This window comes from Cucurbita maxima, unplaced genomic scaffold (assembly GCF_002738345.1).
Source record: "Cucurbita maxima cultivar Rimu unplaced genomic scaffold, Cmax_1.0 Cma_Scf00034, whole genome shotgun sequence".
Classification (NCBI taxonomy): Eukaryota; Viridiplantae; Streptophyta; class Magnoliopsida; order Cucurbitales; family Cucurbitaceae; genus Cucurbita; species Cucurbita maxima.
In genome coordinates, this window is record NW_019272050.1 from 8756 (window position 1) to 30823 (window position 22068).

Sequence of the window (22068 nt, forward strand, 5' to 3'; positions counted from 1 at the left end):
ATGGTTTTGACTCTGGTCTAGAAAGTGGGATTTACTTGGAACGAAAAATTTCCTGTCTAGATCATTATTTAAGAAAAAGTGAAGTGTCTATTAAGAATTTTTATTGAATTGTAGGTTTTTCTTCCATCGAATTTAGGATGAACTACGAGAGCAGATAGTATCTAGAACTTCCCACCTCCCTAACTCTTTTGGCTAGCCTTATTCTTTTGAGAGAAGAGATTGGTTAATGTTCAAGCTTTCATTGTCTCCGTTCATCCAATCTTTATACTTGAAAGAGAAGAAATTGGTTAACCAGCGGCCAGCAACTTCTAAACACCAACCACACCCTAGAAAAATAGAAGTTTCAAACACTCCCCATAAGCAAACACAACGCTGAAAACCAATCCGAAAGCACATTGCTGGCAACTTTTATCAATTCCAAGATAACTCAATATTCTTAGGACTCTGGCTTTGACACCATGTTAAATCCCTAATCAAACCAAAAACTTAAGCTGGTGGATCATGGTAGATTTAACTATATCAACACTATAACACTTTCCCTCACTTATGGGCTTGACAATTTGCGGAAGGCTCCAACAAGTGGAAATCAATATTGATTTGGGAAGGAAGTGATTTTTCAGGGGTTCAAACAAAAGACTTCTTTCTCTTATACTATGTTTAATTAAGAAAGAGAAGTTTGTTGATGAAATATTAAGTCACGTAATGCTTTCCTTATTTGAGTGTAAGTTTTTTCTATATTTTTTTGTTTATAAATTTGTTTGTTAAATAATTTGTATGTTGAATTAAACGCATTTTTTATTTTTCTCTGGCTGTATCTCTAACATTTGTACTTCATTTAATTACAGTGTTTTCTTCCTTGTGTCCAATGTATTCAGTTTTTCTTATTTTGCAGCCTAATGATCATGATCATGGTACAGACAAAGATGCGGAATTCACGCTTGCTATGTCAAAGGATCATATTCAGGTTAGTCACCTCTGTGTGAGTTGAAGTGGCCCACTCTTAGAATCAGTCTTCATATGTTCTGTTAGTAGCCCATGTGTTGTAGGAAATTTTTTATAATTGCAATTATTATAATTTTTTTAATATAGTGAATGTCCAAGCCTATTTGCGCGCATGTTGACTATTCTCACGGGACAACCATTTGGTTGCCAAGAGAACTCATAGGATATGAGATTCTAGGTAGGTGACCATAATAACTTGAACATGAGGCATGTACTATCTTGATTAATTGGAGATGAACTATGTTTATGTAGCCAATACCGGTTGAATTTACATATAGATAAAAGAATAGTAATTGACCTTTCTTACAATATATAAGGAAGTGAGAATCAACTATCAAGCACTAACTTACTTGAGTTGAAACATGAAAAACGTTGGTTGGAATTGAGATGGGTAGGGATAATAGGCTCATGAACCTTGCCATTAACAAATAGTTGGAAGAGGGAGGAGAAATTGTAAACTTGAAGGGATGAACGGGAGAGAGAGAAGAAGTGGACCTTTGAACGAGGTGGGAGAGTTTTTTTGTGAGGACAAGTAGACTCAACAAAAAAGAAGAATGGAGGGAGAAGGAAGAGAGGGTGGAGGACATGATTTGACATTGCAGACCCAGAAAATCTACTTATTTTAGGACATCCTAACTCAACAAAAGTTTGGTAAAACTCTCATTTTTTGTGCTGAGAGAACATAAAAGAACTCTGGCTTATTCTAGAAAGACTGCATTTTACAAGTCATTAATGTAAAGAAAGAATTGGAAAAATGCTAGGAACAATTTTAAAAGAGAAATCTGTTTCTGAATTGAGAATATTGATTATTTCAACATTTGCATTGTACAAAGCCATCAATCTATCATCAAGATAGTCAGATTTATGTTTAGCAATATAGCTACTCCAGTATATTATTACTTCCCTCGGGTTCCAATCCAATGTATTTTAACTACTTACAATAAATTTTAGGTTGCCATGGCTGCCAATTTGAGGGACTACGTTCTAACCAATTTTGAAGGAAAGGAGGTATTTTCCTTGAAGCAAGCAATTTCTCATTAGGAACATTTTAAGATGGATTTGGTATTTGTTTTCTAAGATGTTTGTGTGTGTGTATGCATGCAAAGATACGATTGATTTCACTGACTTTATCTAGTTCATTTGCCTGTGTTTTCCTCGTTTAGAAGGAAAAACTTTACGGTAAAAAGTTGTGAAAGGACATAGTTATTGATTTTCCACATCTATGATAATATACCGTTTGTCTACTATCCTTTTTCAATTAAAACAAGTTATTTTCCTTTTACACAAAAAATATAGTTTTTAAATAATATAGATGTATACTTCCTTGTGGGGGCTGGGGTCATTTCCATGAAAAGGTATGTATCATGAGTCTTTTCCAACAAGATTTGCATTTCATTTTTTCATGAAGAATTTTAGAAATATCATATCTTTTTCCAGGTGAAAGGATCAGAATTACGGACTTACGATGGATCTTCAGTGGCGTATGCTTCTTGCCCCACAGAAACTGTAAGATGCACCGTCATTTTGGGAACCGCCATTATCCTTTATCAAGGCTCACATTACCTCGGATATTAAAATAATAGTTAAGTTCTGATATGCACAGCCATGAATTTGACATTCTCGATTGATTCCCAGGTGAACTATGTTTCCGCTCATGATAATGAAACCCTGTTTGACGTTGTGAGTTTGAAGGTATTGTGAATGTACTTTTGTGAATCATACTGATTTCTTTAAGAGTTGACGTCTGATTATAGTCTTTTTCTTGTAGACTCCGAGAAACATTACTGTGAATGACAGGTGCAGGATGAATCATTTGGCAACCAGTATTATTGCACTATCGCAGGTATTTAATTTTAATTAATCATGAAAATTCAAGGCATTACATGTGCAAATCAGAAGAAACTTATTTCACACAAAACCATGTTCATGTGCCTCAATAAATTACCAACAATTCCGGAAGCTGAGGTTATTCAGATATGGGCTATAGCTGCAGGAATCCTATTATTCTGAACATTTAATATCCCTAGTCAATGTCCTGCCCTTACCGACATGAGTTTGCAGATGACACTAAACGTGGTCTTGTTCTGTATAGAACCAAAAGATTAAACTAGATAAGGAAATTGAAACGGGAAGGTACCTAGATCAGAACCAAGGAACTCATACACCAAGTCACTGGTGATTCGGGACGTGGATGCCAGATATGTTCTTGGAGTTCTTTATAACTGTGTGGACTGTGACATCTAGATCTGAACAATGAAAACCGTGCTTTTTATCGTTTGATAAATTTTATGTGCATTGGCATAATTATACACTATTGAGTAACTGACTGAATTAGTTAATCATGATTCGTAGTTTTGTAATTCTTGTCACTAATAACTCTCTTCCTCTTTAAGGGAATACCATTTTTCCACTGTGGTGATGAATTACTACGCTCAAAATCAATGGATCGTGATTCATATAACTCCGGTGATTGGTTCAACAGGTCCTGTTCTTTTTTTTTCTTTTCTTTTTGCATTCAATTATTTATAACATTCGTAAGTATTTAGATGTTGAGGGCACCGACTACAGTCTTTTAAAAAAAAAAATTGTTCTAGTTTTCTGCAAATTTTATGCAGTACATAATTTGGAACATATGGTATATTACACATTGGGTATCAAATCCCATTTTCTCTAACTTAATATGGTATACTGCCAGTTATGGTTTGTCTTTGTTTACCTTGAATTGATTTTTACTTTTCTCAAAATCAGACTCGACTTCACTTACATGACAAATAATTGGGGCGTTGGCCTTCCTCCAAAAGAGAAGAATGAATACAATTGGCCTCTGTAAGTTTTACGAAATTTGCTAGATTTTGAGTAGCGTTCCTTCTGCAAGTCTTCCTTCCCCTTCTGGAATCTGGAATAGATGGAACTTATTCCTAGTCTTAAAAAATTTGTGGGAGGTTTACTGGAAAGCTTTGTTAATAATGTCATCCATTTTCAGAATCAAACCAAGACTGGCCGATCCCTCCTTCAAACCTAGTAAAAGTCACATTCTTGCTGCTGTAGAAAATTTTACAAATCTGTTACAAATCAGATACTCTTCACCACTTTTTCGTTTGAAGACAGCTAATGCTATCCAGGTAAGAATGCATGTTTAAGAATAATTGTCAGATGAAATATAATGTAAATTTTTAATTCAGCTGGTTAATCTTGGGGACTTGAGATCCATATTCAATAAAACAGTCCTTTTCTTGTACAAGAGCAACATAATACAGGGCTCAAAGCATCATTACTTTGTTTCAGGCTGGTCCACAATTTACACTGCTTTATTTCAATCTCTACTTTTCGACATGCAAAATTGAAATGTTATGGTTGAACCAGTTAAACTGGACATAACGTAGCACCAGCTATTCAAACAGATATCAGTTAGCCTGCTTGTTTAAAGGCTTAGATGTATGACATCATTAGCTCGGTTTCCCTAGAATTGCTACACACACGTCTGGTTTGGATTGGAAAGGAATGTACTTTTCTGGTGCTTGTGATGTGAAGTGCCTTTGCCTTTTCTTGTGTAGAAACGGGTCCGTTTCCACAATACAGGCACGTCGCTTATACCTGGAGTCATAGTGATGAGCATTGAAGATGGGCAGGAAGGCATTCCTGGGTTAACTCAGCTGGATCCCATGTGAGTAGAATAGCTTTCTCTAAATCCATGATTTTACTCAATAATATTGTTATCTCATGTAATCTGCAGTTACTCCTACATTGTTGTTGTGGTTAATGCACGCCCATCTGAGATTTCATTTCCTTGTCCTGTATTGCGCGCAAGAACTCTCCAATTACATCCCATTCAGGTAAATAGATACTCTCCTGAGATCCAACACTGCTTCGCTCCAAAAGAGAACTTTTGCTAACTATAGCTCTTATCTTTATTATTTGTGCTATGTCAACGTTTTAAATATGGCAGTTGATGTCAACCGATCCAATGGTTAAAAATTCAGCTTACGAGCCATCCACAGGATGCTTCATGGTGCCCTCAAGAACCACATCAGTATTTGTGGAGCTACGGTAGCATGAGTAGCCTCATCCTCCGGAATGGTACTCCCTTGATTCTTATTCCATTTCAAAATGTGAGAATTACACCATTTTTGGTGTATTCCTCATATTCATCATAGCACTACATGTTAAATCAAAAAGTCTTAAGTTCATAGATACTTTTTTAATATATGTCACAAGAAACTCAATAAGTGTCCTGCCAATACTATAAAAAGACGATCACAATAAGAGTTGGAATACAAGTCCTCTTACTCTAATGTTATGTCACATCATAAAATTTATTAATTTGATTCTTTTCTCTCCATAGTCCTATGCAATTTGCTGTTTAGTATATCTATAATATGAGGTAGTGCTTTTGATTTCTCTTCTCCAATGAAAAATCCAAGTTGAGAAGGACTATCATTCGTTGGTCAATACTCCCAATACAAAATATCTTGGACTTAATCTAGCTTTCTCCATCAGGTGATGTTGTGACTGCCATTTCCTTTTGCCACCCTTCTACTCACACCCACCTCCCCAAGGGGGAAAATGGGCATGAATAATCAATCCTTCATACCCTTCTCTTTTATTATTACTCCAATAATGTCAATGATAGGGACTGAACATTCAATTTTATTTTTCAAATGGGCCCTACTTATATGTGGATGGACAGTGGAACTGAAAGTGGAGGCTTTTGTTGAAGGGCTTTATGATCTCTTTCTTTTATTTGGGTAATATACATACTCACTTTCTTAGTGCTTTTCTAAGGAGAAAATTCCTCTTCTGAGATAATATGTTGAGTCTTGGTATTGATAAGTGTATGACCATTATTCTTCCATCTTCCTTGGGGTTAAAGTTAAAGAAAAAGCCATAGAGAGGGAACGTGCACTCAATTTCTTTTCATGGCAGAGGAAGAAAAATCAAAGATGTTCTGTAAAACGAAATGTTTGGATGCCTTGAGTAAGAGAGGTTGGAGATTCATTACTACAGAGATTGAGAAAACAACCATCCTTACTTTACCAAATAGTTTAAGGACACCTTAACCTAGCTGTATTTTGGTAGGCACACTCTTAAGAGGTCAAAAAGTTCAGATCTTTTTACTCTTAAATGTTGTTGAACCAATAAAAGCTTGCATTAAAAGGTCTATAATAGGTATGTACTTTCAATTCCATGTCTATTAAATTTTTAAACTTTGCTCATGATTTGCCAGAAACATTTGAGTTCTTAGCTAAATTTAGAATATAGTGTTTAGTTTTTAAAATTTGGTTTGGATTTTGAGAACTTCAATAAAAGGAAGATAACAAAATAAGAAATTTCATAGATGTGAAATAGTTATTAAACATAAAATTTGGGAAGAGACTAAGACTCTTGACTGAGACTCTTGACTGTGTGCCTATTGAAGAATGAGTCGATGACTCATAGGCAATGGCTTGGTTAAGAGAACCCATTGGAGCTGTAGCGAAAGCAAGTCTTCATGGGGCAATTGTCACTGCATATGTGATCTATGCATGACCAGGATGAAACTTGGGTGAAACTAAGTGGAGGATGAGTTGTGGTTAGGGGTGAAATACCACTCTAGTGTCATTGGATTGAGGCCGTCCCTCTCATCATGGGAAATTCCTCTCTCATCACTTGCCTTATGTCCTCTATGATAACTCTCGAAATTGTGCAACTTAATGTCTCATTACCGTTAAAATNGAACCAATAAAAGCTTGCATTAAAAGGTCTATAATAGGTATGTACTTTCAATTCCATGTCTATTAAATTTTTAAACTTTGCTCATGATTTGCCAGAAACATTTGAGTTCTTAGCTAAATTTAGAATACAGTGTTTAGTTTTTAAAATTTGGTTTGGATTTTGAGAACTTCAATAAAAGGAAGATAACAAAATAAGAAATTTCATAGATGTGAAATAGTTATTAAACATAAAATTTGGGAAGAGACTAGGACTCTTGACTGTGTGCCTGTTGAAGAATGAGTCGATGACTCATAGACAATGGCTTGGTTAAGAGAACCCATTGGAGCTGTAGCGAAAGCAAGTCTTCATGGGGCAATTGTCACTGCATATGTGATCTATGCATGACCAGGATGAAACTTAGGTGAAACTAAGTGGAGGTTCAAACCTTGAAGAATTAGTGGATGAGTTGTGGTTAGGGGTGAAATGCCACTCTAGTGTCATTGGATTGAGGCCGTCCCTCTCATCATGGGAAATTCCTCTCTCATCACTTGCCTTATGTCCTCTATGATAACTCTCGAAATTGTGCAACTTAATGTCTCATTACCGTTAAAATGATGAACATATTTGAAACCCATTAAACACAAAATTGAAAATCATGATATTTATTAAATATGTTTAATTGTTTAAGAACCTATCAAACCGATGCTATTTTCAAACGATTGATATATGATTAAATTCAAATTTATTAATACTATAGATTTAAAAAATGATTAAAAAAAAAAAGCAGACTTTTAGAGAGAGATTGAGATGGATTCTCCCCTCAAATTCTTTCATGTAGCATTAAAAAAAAGGGGAGAAAGTTGGTTATAGTCACTTGCACACATAGTTGTTCATTACTTGCTTCCAAGCTAGCTCTAATTAATATTCCCACGCTTCGCTTCAAACCTTTCCTATTTTTTTTTTTATAAACAATTAAAAATAGGATGACAGGTGGCTTCATTTCAACCCTTGGATTGATGGCTTTGCAAATCATTTGCCTTTTTTGTAAGTTTCTCCTTTAACGTGCTGCACACAACCAATATATTTTAACATACCATATGATTCTTCACTTGTACCAAACTCTTGTAGAGCCATTGACTTTCTATTATGCATGCATCATGCTCTCTAACCAATCAAATCATGCCATGTAAGCTAATCTCTTTTTTCTTTAATATGCCTAATGATTGGACGGGTCATTTTTTTCTTCAATTTATAATGTCTTTTTTAACGACTAATTAGCATTGGTATAATGCTCCATGCCCAAAATTTGAAATCTGGGTTCGACACTTAAAATAACCCAGATATTCTCTTGTATCCACTATAGCACTGCCACGTTACCTACACTGGTATTCCTAGGAGGACATTCAACGAAGATTTGTTACTTACTTTTGAGATTCCTTTATCGGTTCTTTTAAGATTTTCTGAACCATAAACCTCTGGATTATTTTCAGTCGGATATGATTCTGATTCATTCATGTACTGCTCTTTTACTCGTGTGTCACAATTAATTAGTAGAAATACAATATTATTTTTTATATCTCGACAGTTTTGCTATAATTTTTACCGATTGAACTAAGAATTAGTCTTTTCTTTAGACGAGTATTAGTTGATGAGTATTAAGTCAACTTTAAGGGATTTTGAAATGCCACAAAACTTTGGCACGATTATATAAAATATGGGTCGCTTTCGTTTTGGGTAGATATGCCATATATTTCTTAATCAAATAGCTTCTTCATCAATGCCATCATCATCTCATGTAACAAACCTAAGTAGCCCTCCCCACCAATCTTAAAACCCTTTCTTTTAGTCCTTTCTCTGCTTTAACCTTAATTGGTTCAATGTCACTCTTAGCTTCACAGTTTTAAAACAGGTCTATTAAAAAGAGATTTTTACATTCTTATAAGGACTAATCCTGCATCTTGACTATAATACTATTTGTAACAGTTCAAGTCCACTACCACAGAAATTGTCTGTTTTGGTTGTTGTCAGCTTCTAGTTTTAAAATGCAATACTAAGGAGAGGTTTTCACACTCCTATAAGAACGGTTAAGTGTGATCCCATTGATGTGGGATCTCACAAGGGTCTATTAGTCAGTCAGAGCCAGTCATCAGACGGTACGAGACACTGGTCGAAGTAGGGTTATATAGTAGACCTGTTTTAGCATCCGTTAGGGAGAAAATAAATAATAATAATAATAAAAAAGAGTAAATAATAGAATAATGAAGCATGCTTGTGTTTTTGGCAATGACCTATGAAACTTGTTCACAAATATATTTAATTTAAATAAAGAAAGGCAAAATAATTATGAGCATAATTCAGTAATTGCCTAAAGATACTCACTTATCCACATCTTGATTTGGTTCTATTTTATATTTCTCCAATGAAGACCTTCTGTTAAGGTAACTATTTAATTCATTTCTTTATATGAAATGATTATTTCTAAGAAAAATTCTATCAAATCCAAACCCTTAATTAATAGGGTAATTAATTTCATTAAATTTACCCTCCATTCTTAATTATTATTATTATTGGATTTAAAATATTATTAGTTCTAAAAAAATATTCCGCTTTTAAGTATTAGTGTTTAAGTTATTGATTGAGAAAATATATTTTATGTCAGTTGAGTTATGTTCATATTGATTAATCTAGTAGTGATAAAACATCAATAATTTTTTTTTAAATTGTTTGTTCGATTTTAAGACGAAGATTTTTAGATCTTCGTCTTAAAAAATTTTAAAATTTGAGTTATAATATACATAGCAAATTTAAACCGATAACACGAAAGATTTTCAGTCTTCTGTGGCCATTTCAGTAACATGAAGATTTTCAGTCCTCTATTCTACCAACTTAGCTATACCGTCAATTTCTGACACATTATCTTTATTTATTTTCATAGAAAATTTGAACCTATAACACGAAGAATTTCATGCTTTGCCAATGGTGACCCAAAAAACTTGATTAACTCAATACCGTTTAAATTGGGTTAATTCAAATAAATAAAAAGGATAAATAAAAATTAATGGAGTGAATTTGGTAAATGAGTTTGTCTAAAACCAAATTGAATGTATTATTATTATTATTATTATTATTTTTCTCTCAACACAATTATACCTATATAAATAAATGTTTTATGAACTAACATTTAATTTTGAATAAATAATCAGACCAATCCCAACTAACTCAAACATAGTTTTGGTTCAAAAAATTTCCAACCTGAAACACTTGAATTTGATCTAAAAATGTCCACACCGGACCCAACTCAAATCAGATAAAAATAGAAACTTTATGAAAAAAAAACATTATGAACACTTGAATTGGTCTAAAAATGTCTAAAACGCGACAGAACTCAAATCAGGAACCGATAAAAATAGAAACCTTATAGAAGAAAAAAACATTATGAACACTTGGAATTCGGTCTAAAAATGTTTGAACCCGACCCAACTCAAACATGAACGATAAAAATAGAAGGAAAAAAAAAAAGACATGATGAAACTCCCAATTTAAGGGAAATGGCATGTGAAAACACAGTTGTTATTGTAGGCAAAGCAAAAATGGTAGCTTTAAAAACGAGTGGCCATGGAAGGGTTCAAAATATTTAATAAGAGGAATAAGAAGAAGAAGAAGAAGAAGAAGAAGGAAGTGGTGGTGGGTGCACCGCAGATTCCGTGGGTACAGCCTTGCACTCCAATCATCTCATTCACAATCCTTCACCAAAAGTAATGCCCTTTTGCTTCCTCCCTCCTCTTCTCTCTCTCTCTCCCTCTAAACAATACTATATTCTCGGGTTTCCTTCATCAAAGTTATTTCGTTTTCGTACCCGAGCTTTGAAAATGTTCGTTCTTAGCTCGCCAACTTGAGTACTGGGTGCTCGACACACTAAAATGTATATATGTATTTTCGACTAAAAGGCTGGATATTCGAATTCTATTTTCTCGGTTGAACTAATAATTACGATATTTAGTGTCTCGAATTTTATAACATCAGGGTTATTGTTACGACCAAAACCCACTGCTAATAGATATTATCCGTTTCAACTTGTTATGCATCATCGCTAATCTCACAGTTTCAAAATACGTTTACTAGAGGAGGTTTCCACACTCTTACAAGACATGGTTTGTTCCCCTTTCTAACTAATGTAACAATCCACATCCCTGAACCATTGTAAGGCCCTACATGGGTTGAAGAGTAGAACTAATCATTTTTAAGAGTGAAAATCTCTCCCTAACAAACCCATTTTAAAACTTGGAAGCTGACAGTTATACGTAACTGGTCAAGCTGACAATATTTACTAGCGGTGGGTTTGGACCGTTACAATATATATACTCAAAACTATATATATTCATTAAATACAAAATTTAAAATAACCCAAACCTTTTAAAAATCTAAATCGAGGGTATTTTTGAAAAAATTAACAATTTAAAAGTATTAATAAAAATTTAAAACAAAGTATTAACATTTTTTATTCAAAATTATATTTTTTAAAATTTTAAGTTATTAAAACTTTTCGGGTACGAGACAATACAAAATTTATGAATATTTTTATTAATTTAATCTGGAATAAATAAAAACGATCTTATTAAAATATTAAAATTATTTAAAATAAACATAATAATAAGAAGGTATCACCAATAGATATGGTCAGCTTTAGTCGGTTACATATAGCCATCAACTTTACAATTTTAAAAGATTAAAAAAAAAAAAAAAAAAAAAAAAAAAAAAAAAAAAAAAAAAAAAAAAAAAAAAAAAGTCCGTTCTACTCTCTAACAAAAGGAACGCGATGTTTTGTGGAAAAGGCGAGAAGAGAACAAAACAATGAAAAAACTCCATTGTTTTAGGACTCCAAATCTCTCCTTCTCTCTCTGTCTCTGTCTCTCTGTTTCTGTCTCTGTCTCTCTGTTTGTCTCTCTCTCCTCAAAATCCACCATTTAAGCCGATTCTTTCTTAGCCATGAATTTAGCTTTGCTTTTCCCCAACAAGCTACTGAGCTTCAAAATTACCTTAATTTAGACATGCCCTCAAATTTCCATGGCCCCTTCCTTTCAACCCTCCTCTTAGATTTGTACTTCCCCTTGGTTCTTAAACAAAACTAACAAACAAACCTCCCCTTCCTTCCTCCATCAATCTCCTGCTACTCTGCCTCCCTAAATTTGCCCTCTTTCTGTTAAACTCTTCCCTATATGTGTATATATATATATATATATCTATATATGTACAGCAAAGCTTCTTAGCCTTCAAAAACATTCATACTTCACTGTTTCATTGAGATCCAATCCTTTCTTTCTTTGTCTATATATATATATATATATATATATATTGTGTGTGTATATATATATATACTCTGTTCTTCTGTTGCTTCCTTCCCTTTCCTTTCTTCTCGAGTTCGTCTTCTTTTTCGAAAATTTTCTAAAGAAGGAAGGAAGGAAGGAAGGAAGAATGGAGGTTGATCATGAAGATGGAGTTATGGGGTCCAAAGAACAGGCTTTGATAGCCAAAGGTAAGAGAACAAAGCGCCCAAGGCTTCATTCTCCTACCCCTTTTACCATTTCTTCAAATGGGGAAGCAGGATTTGTTGTTCTTGAAAATGATCATGATCATGATTCTAATGTTGTAGCAGAAAACAATGATTTTGTAGCAGAAAACAAAGATTATGTTGCGGTTCCGGTTCATAATGTTAGTTTTTCTCCTTCGTCATCGTCGGCTGAATTGCAGCCGTATATCGCGACAGACGAAGAGGAAGACATGGCGAATTGTCTCATTCTCCTTGCTCAAGGGAGACCCCAGACACCGAAACATGTCGACAACAACCGGAGTACGGCCGGAGCCGAAAAGGGTGTGGGGATTGGATGCTATGGGTATGAGTGCAAGACATGTTATAGGACATTCCCTTCATTTCAAGCATTGGGAGGACATAGAGCTAGCCATAAGAAGTCTAAGGCTATTGAAGCTGAAAAGAAGGTCTTGTTGTGTTCAGATGATGAAGAGATACAATTTAAGAACAATATGACACATTCAATTTCTCTGCAATTGAATCAGAAAGGAAGTTTGTGTAGCAATGGTAAGGGTAAAGTTCATGAGTGTGCTATTTGTGGAGCTGAATTTACTTCTGGGCAGGCTTTGGGTGGCCATATGAGACGCCACCGTGCCATGCCGGTTGCGATGAACACGGCGTTGTCTCTGACTCCAATGGCCATGGAAGGTGAGGATCAAAGACAACCAAAACGACAAAGAAATATGGTTTCTTTGGATTTGGACCTCAATCTTCCTGCCCCTCAAGAACATGATCATCATAGAGAATCCAAGTTTATGATAAAGTCAAACCAATACCAGCAACAGCAGACACAACATCAGACACAACAGCAGACACAACATCAGACACAACAACAACAACAGTATAAACAACAACAACAACAACAGCAGCAGCAGCAGCCACTTGTTTTTCCTGCCAGGACTTTGGTCGACTGTCATTACTAAGGATGGATAAGAATTCTGAACTTTTTCCACCATTGTTACTGATAATCGACTAGACGCGATTATGTGGATTTATCGTCTTCGTTTTCCGCTCCCTTTTGTTTGGAAACTTTATGTTTCAATGTCATAAAATTCTTTCATATCTTATTTTCCTTTCATTTTTTACAACTTTGAGAAACTTTTCTAATGGAATTACTGAAATTCTTTTCTGAAACACTTCGTTAGGATTGCCTCTTAAGCTTTTTGTTCATGAGAACTGAATGAATGATGGGCATCTTTGTTTTCTCCCTTTTTGCTTTGTTTTGCTCTTCTTTTAGTTATAGTAAATGTGATATCCCTTAGAGAGAGAGATGGATGTTTGGCTGAGCCCTGCCACCACCATCGTGAAACCATCTCTCTCTCGGAGAGGTGACAAGAATTGTAACAACTCAAGTCCACTACGTCTGTTAGGGAGAGGTTTCTACACCCTTATAAAAAATGTTTCGTTTCCCTCTCCAACTGATGTGGGGTCTCAGAAGCTGTAGTTTGTGATTTAGGCTATGAGGTTTAAGTTGATGTCGACATGTAACGACTCAAACTCACCGCTAGTAGATATTGTCCTCTTTGGACTTTCCCTACAAGGTTTTTAAAACGTGTCTGCTAGGGAAAGGTTTCCACCCCTTATAAAGAATGTTTCGTTCCCCTCTTCAACTGATGTGATATCTCACAAGAATAGACCACCAACAAGTAAGGAAAGGCAGTGAGTAGCTACCATTTGCACATGAATCCACATTTTGTCTTTTTTTTCTCTCCAAACCATAAAAAAACATTAAAAATAATGCTACCCATTAGCCAAGTTTTGTTCTTTTCTTTGCTCTTGGTCCACTCTTCGGTTAGTTACTACCCCACTCAAACACACCTAAGCAAGATGTGGAGTATTGGTTTTTATACTTTACGACCAAACACATTTTAATATGGTCCAGTAGCTTCTGAAACCTTCTGATGTCTTAAACCATCAGTTTCTAATCAGCTCATCTAATGTCATTCAACTTGTTACTTACAACTCTTTCTTTATTCAATCAGTTGTCTTAACTACTCTTCTTGCCTTAATGTCTTTACCCACCTAACCTTCTCAAGTAAGATAAGGATCATGTCGTGTGAGATCCCACATCGGTTAGGGAGGAAAACGAAACATTCTTCATAAGGGTGTGGAAACTTCTCCCTAGCATACGCGTTTTAAAAAACCTTGAGAGAAAGCCCAAAGAGAACAATATCTGCTAGCGGTGGGCTTGAGCCGTTACATATCAACATCAAGCACGAAACTGTAGAAGTCAAGAGGTTGCCCATGGAAAGTGGAGGATTTGTTTGCTAATTTGAGGAGTTAAGTTAAATCTTATAGCCTAAATCACAAACTATAGCTTCTAAGGCTAAAGATCAATGGATTGAACTGGGCTAGTTTGGAAGTTTTTAGTTTTCATGTGAGATCCCACATCGGTTGGGGAGGAGAACGAAACATTCTTTATAAGGATGTGGAAACCTATCTCTAGCAAACGCGTTTTAAAAATCTTGAGAGGAAGTCTGAAAGAGAAAGCCCAAAGAGAACAATATCTGCTAGCGGTGGGCTTGAGCCGTTACAAATGGTATCAGAGTCAGACACCGAATGATGTGCCAGTGAGGAGGCTGAACCCCAAAGGGGGGTGGACACAAGGCGGTGTGCCAGCAAAGACGCTGGGCTCCAAAGAGGGGTGGATTGGGGGTTCCCACATCGATTGAAGAAGGGAATGAGTGCCAGCGAGGATGTTGGGCCCCGAAGGGGGGTGGATTATGAGATCCCACATCGGTTGGGAGGAGAACGAAACATTCTTTATAAGGGTGTGAAAACCTCTTCAATCTCTCCCTAGCAGATGCGTTTTAAAAACCTTGAGAGGAAGCTCAAAAGAGAAAGCCCAAAGAAGACAATATCTGCTAGCGGTGGGCTTAGGCCGTTACAGGTCAAAATCATGAGATTGTTATTGGGTTTTCCTTGTTTTGTCATAATTTTGTTCATACCCAACAACCTGATTAAGGCTAACTTTAGGTTCAAGTTTACTGAATCCTGTTCTTTTTCAACTTTGTTCTTAACTTGCTTCTTATTTGATGCATTTTTAAGTTTAACTTGAACAAATGGAAGGCGTTGAAGATATAAGAAGCTTTCAAAATAACATTAATGAATCAGTTTGAGTATAGATGTCACAGACAGAATTTCCCCCTGTTGCAGGTCTCATAGGTTTTATCAGACAGTATTCAAACGAACAGTAATAGCTTAGCTTTATCGAGTCTTCGTAATCGCTGTCGCACTATCACGGTCGGTGGTGGTGCTCCAGCAAGGAAGCAGATTTATTAAAAATCCCTGTTAACAAACAAAACATCCCAAATTGATCAGTTTTATGGTTCAAGTGAGGACAACTTCCTAGGATGTCTGTTCCTACGAACCAAACATTGTGTTTCCTAGGATTGTGACATTAAGCAACAAACAAGAACATGCTATGTTAGGAACAGAAACAAAAAGAATATGCAGTGGAAGCTGTACAAACCGCAAAAAAGGAGGTTTTCCGGGGGAGGGCGCTCCTTAGCTGGGTTAGGATCATTGTCATGAACTCTTATGTAAAGTTCTTGACCAAGAAACCAGTTTTTCAAGAGCTGTGACCTTAAATTCCACATCCCTGGGTTGTCTAGGAAAGCATAAACTGCAGTCCAACCTCCGGGGTAGACCTGTACCGTTGATCTCACGACCGGATCGAATAGGTTGTATGTCATACGCAATGCAGCCATCCAATCTCCATCTCCAAACCTGGAAGTCATACACTAATCAGAACAGTTTTATAAAGAGAACCATCTTCAGATGGTTAAGCTCAGAACACTTTCTGTGATACTTACCCGACAACGTAGAACCCGAAACCGTCTAGGTGCCAAGAATCTATGAACTCCAAGTTGTTTTTAAAGACAAGTTCTATCCAACCCTTGTGGTTTCCAGTGACAACAGAAACTCCAAAAGAAGCATTAAGATTGATAGATTGAACAGGAAATGCATCAAGTTGGTATACCCCGGAACCATTGACTAATTGATCGGCGAGCTTCAATGGGGTATCGATTGTGAGATACGACACGTTGTTAACAACAACGTGAGGCGATCCCTTAATTACATCCTCTGAGTTTTGAAGGATGAACGTTTGTGATATGGTCACATTTGTTACATTGAAGGTTCCTTGTGGATTTGGCCTTGCAGCTCCTGTGGTCATGTTCCATCTGCGCAAGAAGATATAAAGAATATGATCCTAATTATGAGCACTTGCTCATCTTTGAGATAGAAAGTTAAGGACTTTATTTACCTAATGGATTTTGCTTGATCTATTGAGAAGTTGATATCAAATGGATCGGGGCCAGTTGGTAGAGGGCCAACGGGTTGCGCAACGGAATTCGAATAGTGTAGCACTCCAACACCGACGAGGCTGCTAAATTCTGTGGCATTCAGCAACTTAGGCGATGCGACAATGAAATAATCAGCATCCACCTGATTTGCAGTGACAAGAACAGAATAGGATTGCCCCACATGAACATCAAGTGAATCTAATATGGTCTGATTGGTGTAAGATCCTTCTGTTTCAACCAACAACATTCTATGGTTCTGAATCCTGAAGTTGAAACTAAGAGTCGTCCCCACATTCGATATCCTGAACCGGTAAACGTTCCCTGCAAGCCATATCATTCAAGTTCAAGAAACTTTAAGATGCACTTGCAGAGCAACAGCAACAGCATGGTTACCTTGAGTGACAGTAAATGATTCAAAGGCTTTTCCTTGTGGGTTGCCAAAAGGTGGCTTCCCATTCATCAACATGATGTTTGGGATGCTATCGAATGCGATTGTTGGATCGGTCATTAGGGATCGGGTTACCTATTTGAATAACGTGCAGAAACAAATGCATTAAGCTTGAGCTATCCAGAGGAAAAACCAAAAACAGCATAGAACTCCCAACGAAACATTTTTTATAAGGGTGTGGAAATCTCTTCCTAGTAGACACGTTTTAAAATCTTGAGGGGAAGCCTGGAAGAGAAAGCCCAAAGAGAACAATATTTGTTAGCTGTGAACTCGGGCTGTTACAAATGGTATCAGAGCCAGACATCGGACAGTGTGTCTGCGAGGACACTGAGACTTTAAGGGGGTGGACACCGGGCAGTGTGCCAACGAGGACACTAAGCCTCAAAGGGGGGTGGACACCAAGCGGTGTGCCAACGAGAATGTTTGGTCCCGAAGGGGGGTGGATTATGAGATCTCACGTCGATGGGAGAGGAGAACGAGTACCAACGAGGACGCTGGGCCCCGAAGGGGAGTGGATTGTGAGATCCCACATCGATCGAAGAGGGGAACAAAACAATCTTTATAAGGGTGTGAAAACCTCTCCCTAGCAGACGCGTTTTAAAACCTTGAGGGGAAGCTGGAAGGGCAAACCCAAAGAAGACAATATCGGCTAGTGGTGGGCTTGGGCTGTTACAAATGGTATCAGAGCCAGACACCGGAGGTGTGCCAACTAGGACACTGAGCCTCGAAGGGAGGTGGACACCGGGCGGTGTGTCAGCAAGGACACTGAGCCTCAAAGGGGGGTGGACACCGGGCGGTGTGCCAGCGAGGATGCTGGATCCCGAAGGAGAGTGGATTGTAAGATCTCACATCGAAGGGAGAGGAGAATGAGTGCCAAAAGGACGCTGGCCCCCAAAGGGGGATGGATTGTGAGATCCCACATTGATTGGAGAGGGGAACGAAACATTCTTTATAAGGGTGTAGAAACCTCTCCCTAATAGACGCGTTTTAAAACCTTGAGGGAAAGCCCGAAAGGAAAACTCCAACAAGGACAACATCTACTAGTGGTGAGCTTGAATTGAACTGTTATAGTTACCTTATAGTTATCAAAAGACCAATCACCAATGAGAAGATCAAACTCATCATCCGGTTTTGCAAACGGAACAGCGATCACATTCCGATTATTGACACGAATCGGTCCAAATCCTCCAGCCGCCTTTTGAAAGTTGATAGATGGAAAGTAGAAGAAGCTACCAATTTGATCCTTAGTCTGAAACACATAAGTCCAGTTTGTACCAGGCAAAATAGGACAGTTTGTTCCAGAAACTCCATCTTGCCATGAATTTAGCCTTTGTTGTATCCCATTCCTACATCAACCAACCCCAAAAACCTCAAAAAAAAAAACATACACAAATCCAACATTTTTGTTCCTCAAACATTATCCACATTCATACCATGTAAAAAGAAGAGGCTCATCCAAATTGTTAAAGACATTCACATGAACATAATCATTTGTTGTGGTATTAATCAAAGGTCCTGGGAACAACCCATTAATGGCAATAACCTAAAATCCAAGAGAAACAAAGAACAGTAAAGTTACAGAGCTCAATCAATATCAACAATGGCAGAATCAATACACATTCTTACAGGCTGCAGCTGAGATACCGGCTGGATTGTGGAGTCTAGGGCCACATTCCATTCAAGAAAGATATCAATGGCGCTCACAGTGATAGCAAAAAGGCCAATAAGAACAAAATGAACAAACGGGTACCTGTGAAAACCAGTAAAAGCCATTGTAGTGGGAACAGAACAGAGGAAGGCCATAGATTCATGTTGCAATGATGTGGGCTTATAAACAGGAGGAGATGTCCAAGAAAGATTGAGGGGAAAAGGAAAAAAAAACAAAAGGAATGAAGGAATGAAATGTGTTGAATATTAAACAGAGCCGGCAGCGGCTGTTTTGGCTCTGTTTTGGATGAATGAGGCTGAAAAGGGACGAAGTTTCTTAGCGGAAAGCTTAGTTGAAGGCTTTGGCTTGGCCGGGTTTTGCCCTTTTGACAAATGTCATCATGGCCTGAGATTACAAGGCTGTTGATGATTTTGATTTTGAAAGTTAATATGTTTGTCTCAAATTTGTTTAAAAGATAAACTATTTTGGTCGAAACTATGAAAAAAAAAAAAAAAAACGTTCTTTACATCAAGTTGATACGAAATCTAATGATAAAAGTAGCTAAAGCAAGAATATCACACCTATGTTTTTGTTCGATAACACCATTTTGTTGAGGTGTATAAGAACACGACTTCTTACGAATAACACCTGTGAAGTAAAAATTTTATTAATTGTGGGATGTAGTCAAGAAGCAACGAACTGAGTATTTGTGAGATCCCACGTTGATTGGAGAGGGGAACAAAACATTTCTTATAAGGGTGTATAAATCTCTCCCTAACAGACGTGTTTTTAAAATTGTGATGTTCACGATGATATGTAACGAGTTAAAACGGACAATATATATTAGTGGTGGACTTGAGCTTTTACAAACAGTATCAGAGCTAGATATCGAGTGATGTGCTAACGAGGACGCTGACCCCCCAAGGGTGTGGAAACCTGTGATGTCCTACATCGATTGGGGAGGAGAACGAAACACTCTTTATAAGTGTGTGGAAACCTCTCCCTAGCATACATGTTTTAAAGCCTTGAGGAGAAGCACAAAGAGAACAATATCTAGTGGTGGGCCTGTGCCGTTACAAAACCTCTCCAAATGTATTTTAAAATCGTGATATAACGGGCAAAAACGAACAATATCTGTTAACAGTAGGCTTGAACTATTACACTATCCTTAATAACGATGTATGAATTTTAGATATCATAGAAGGATAACATTGCTCTCACCACCCTATCAAAATTTGTCCTCATAAATTATACTAGCCGAGTCCACCTAATACATACGTGGTGCACCTTGATCAATCTTAAATGCTAACGTTTAATGTGGCTACTCTAGTTCTATGGCAAGGCTCCCTCCCGAAGCCTACCAATAAACTTTAAAATTAATGGCTCACATTAATTTAATTTTTATAAAATTGTAATAAAAGCCTCCATATATAAACATAATTACAAAATTTATTAAGAAAACTATATACTAAATTTAGACTAACATTAATAAAAATATGATGTTTTATTTTTAAAAGAAACTATATTTTATGTGTAATTATCTCGATTTAAATTAATTAATTATATATATATATATGTGGACGAGTGGGTGGATTGTATAGTGGAAAATGGTGGTGGGGTAAAGCCACCGACCGATTACTTGCTTTACAGGTAACTGCTATCCTGCGCCGTACTCGTCCCTTATTTGCCGCCCCTTTTTCTATCTTCATGCTTTCTTTTCACACCCACTTCTTTTCACACCCACTAATTATTAAATTAGTTTCTATAATTCCATAATAATTCAAATTTAATTTTGGCTTCATTTTTTTAGTCAACCATCTCAATTTTCTTAAAAAATAAATACGGTAAGAACCAAATTAAAATTTAAAAAACAATAAGATCCAAATTGAAATTTTTTTAAATCATATGACTTAAATTGGAAATTTCAATTATGGCTTCATTTATAGAAGTAAATTAAATTTATAATTTAAAATTTAAAATTATAGTCGAGTTATTTATCTCGGTTTAAAAGGATCACCCACGTATCGTCTTAGCCTTCAATGTTTCATTCTTCTCTCCAACCGATGTGAGATCTCACAGTCTACCTCCTTAGGGTAACGTCCTTACTGACACATTACCCAGAGTCTGGTTCTGATACCATTTGTAATGATTCAAGCCCACCACTAACAGATATTGTCCGCTAGTATCTGGCTCTCTTTCCAACCGATGTGTGATCTCTCAATCTACCCCTTCTAGAGGTAGCGTTCTCACTAGCACACCGTTCTAGTGTCTAGTTCTGATGCCATTTGTAATGGTCCAAGCCCACCGTTAGTAGATATTGTGCCTCGGTGTTTGGCTCTCTCTCCAATCGATGTGGGATCTCACAATCTACTCCCCTTGGAGGTAGCGTCCTCACTGACACACCGCACCGTGTTTGGTTTTGATACCATTTGTAATGACTCAAGACCACTGCTAGCAGATATTGTCCGCCGGTGTCTCTGACTCTGACTCTGATACCATTTGTAATGGTTCAAGCACACTGTTAGCAAATATTGTTTGTTGGTGTCTGGTTCTCTCTCCAACCAAGGTGGGATCTCACAATCTTCCCCTTTGGGATAGCATTCTCACTAGCACGCTGCCCTGGTGTCTAGTTTTGATATCATTTGTAATGGTCCAAGCCCACTGCTAGTAGATATTGTGCGCTAGTGTCTGACTCTCTCTCCAACCGATGTGGGATCTCACAATCTACCCTTCTTGGAGGCAGCGTCCTCACTGGTACACCACCCCGTGTTTGGTTTTGATACCATTTGTAATGACTCAAGCTCACAGCTAGCAGATATTGTTTGCCGGTGTCTCTGACTTTCTCTCAACCAATGTGGGATCTCACAATCTACCCCATTTGAGGTATCATTCTCACTAGAACACCGCCCTAGTGTCTGGTTCTGATACCATTTGTAATGCTCCAAGCCCACCATTAGCAGATATTATTCGCTGGTGTCTAGCTCTCTCTCCAACCAATGTGGGTTCTCACAATCTACCCCCCTTGGGGGCAGCGTCTTCACTGGCATACCTCTCGGTGTTTAGTTTTGATACTATTTGTAATGACCCAAACTCACCACTAGTAAATATTGTACGCTTTTACCCGTTACATATGATCGTCAGCCTCACGATTTTATAATGTGTATGTTAGGGAGACGTTTTTCTATACTCTTATAAACGATGTATCGTTCCCCTTTCCAATCAATATGAGATCTCGCAATTTGTTTCTTATATTTCATCTCTCCAGGCCATAATTTTTCATTTTTATAATATAAAAAATAATAAATATTTATATCCAATCATTTTTTATTAATTTTTTATTTTTTGTTTTCGCAAAATCATTGCACTTGACTTTAATCATTTTCAC

At 36.9% G+C, this 22068-nt stretch overlaps 3 protein-coding genes and 1 long non-coding RNA gene across 6 annotated transcripts in view; 3 read left to right on the forward strand and 1 right to left on the reverse strand.

Annotated features, from left to right (window-relative positions):
* Positions 1–5341, forward strand: part of LOC111467685 (pullulanase 1, chloroplastic-like) — an 11323-nt gene extending 5982 nt beyond the window's left edge. Inside the window, exons 8-18 of the mRNA XM_023112669.1 lie at positions 893–964; positions 1954–2010; positions 2440–2508; positions 2638–2694; positions 2771–2845; positions 3396–3484; positions 3751–3828; positions 3986–4124; positions 4557–4666; positions 4736–4835; positions 4949–5341. Of these exons, the coding sequence (XP_022968437.1) occupies positions 893–964; positions 1954–2010; positions 2440–2508; positions 2638–2694; positions 2771–2845; positions 3396–3484; positions 3751–3828; positions 3986–4124; positions 4557–4666; positions 4736–4835; positions 4949–5053 (951 nt within the window). The 3' untranslated portion in view covers positions 5054–5341. The remainder of the gene's footprint in view (positions 1–892; positions 965–1953; positions 2011–2439; positions 2509–2637; positions 2695–2770; positions 2846–3395; positions 3485–3750; positions 3829–3985; positions 4125–4556; positions 4667–4735; positions 4836–4948) is intronic.
* Positions 5342–6714: 1373 nt separating this feature from the next.
* LOC111467652 lies at positions 6715–7928 on the forward strand. The gene is made up of 2 exons (XR_002714594.1): positions 6715–6751; positions 7676–7928. It is a non-coding gene; the product is annotated as an uncharacterized LOC111467652 (long non-coding RNA).
* A 3581-nt stretch (positions 7929–11509) lies between these two features.
* On the forward strand, positions 11510–13414 carry LOC111467807 (zinc finger protein ZAT5-like). 2 transcript variants are annotated; one of them, XM_023112880.1, is made up of 2 exons: positions 11510–12226; positions 12347–13414. In XM_023112880.1, the coding sequence occupies exons 1-2, from the start codon at positions 12166–12168 to the stop codon at positions 13201–13203; spliced, it is 918 nt and encodes a 305-aa protein (XP_022968648.1). In that variant the 5' UTR covers positions 11510–12165; the 3' UTR covers positions 13204–13414. The 2 variants fall into 2 exon arrangements, with proteins under 2 accessions (XP_022968648.1, XP_022968646.1); XM_023112878.1 differs by having other exon boundaries at positions 11510–13414.
* Positions 13415–15415: 2001 nt separating this feature from the next.
* LOC111467496 (monocopper oxidase-like protein SKU5) lies at positions 15416–19034 on the reverse strand. 2 transcript variants are annotated; one of them, XM_023112419.1, is made up of 9 exons: positions 18786–19034; positions 18662–18696; positions 18469–18578; positions 18111–18381; positions 16981–17110; positions 16548–16908; positions 16096–16464; positions 15753–16009; positions 15416–15568 (listed from the first exon to the last, which is right to left on the reverse strand). In XM_023112419.1, exons 1-9 carry the CDS (start codon positions 18844–18846, stop codon positions 15519–15521), a joined length of 1644 nt encoding a protein of 547 aa, XP_022968187.1. In that variant the 5' UTR covers positions 18847–19034; the 3' UTR covers positions 15416–15518. The 2 variants fall into 2 exon arrangements, with proteins under 2 accessions (XP_022968187.1, XP_022968185.1); XM_023112417.1 differs by having other exon boundaries at positions 18662–19034.
* Positions 19035–22068: the final 3034 nt, after the last annotated feature.

Coding starts and splice junctions, on each gene's coding strand:
- LOC111467807 (XM_023112878.1), top strand. CDS start 12,166: ATGGAGGTTGATCATGAAGATGGAGTTATGGGGTCCAAAGAACAGGCT.
- LOC111467496 (XM_023112417.1), bottom strand. CDS start 18,838: ATGGCCTTCCTCTGTTCTGTTCCCACTACAATGGCTTTTACTGGTTTT. Junction 16,909..16,980: donor ATCATTTACTGTCACTCAAG/GTAACCATGCTG, acceptor TATGGCTTGCAG/GGAACGTTTACCGGTTCAGG. Junction 16,010..16,095: donor TTCGGGTTCTACGTTGTCGG/GTAAGTATCACA, acceptor TATGACTTCCAG/GTTTGGAGATGGAGATTGGA.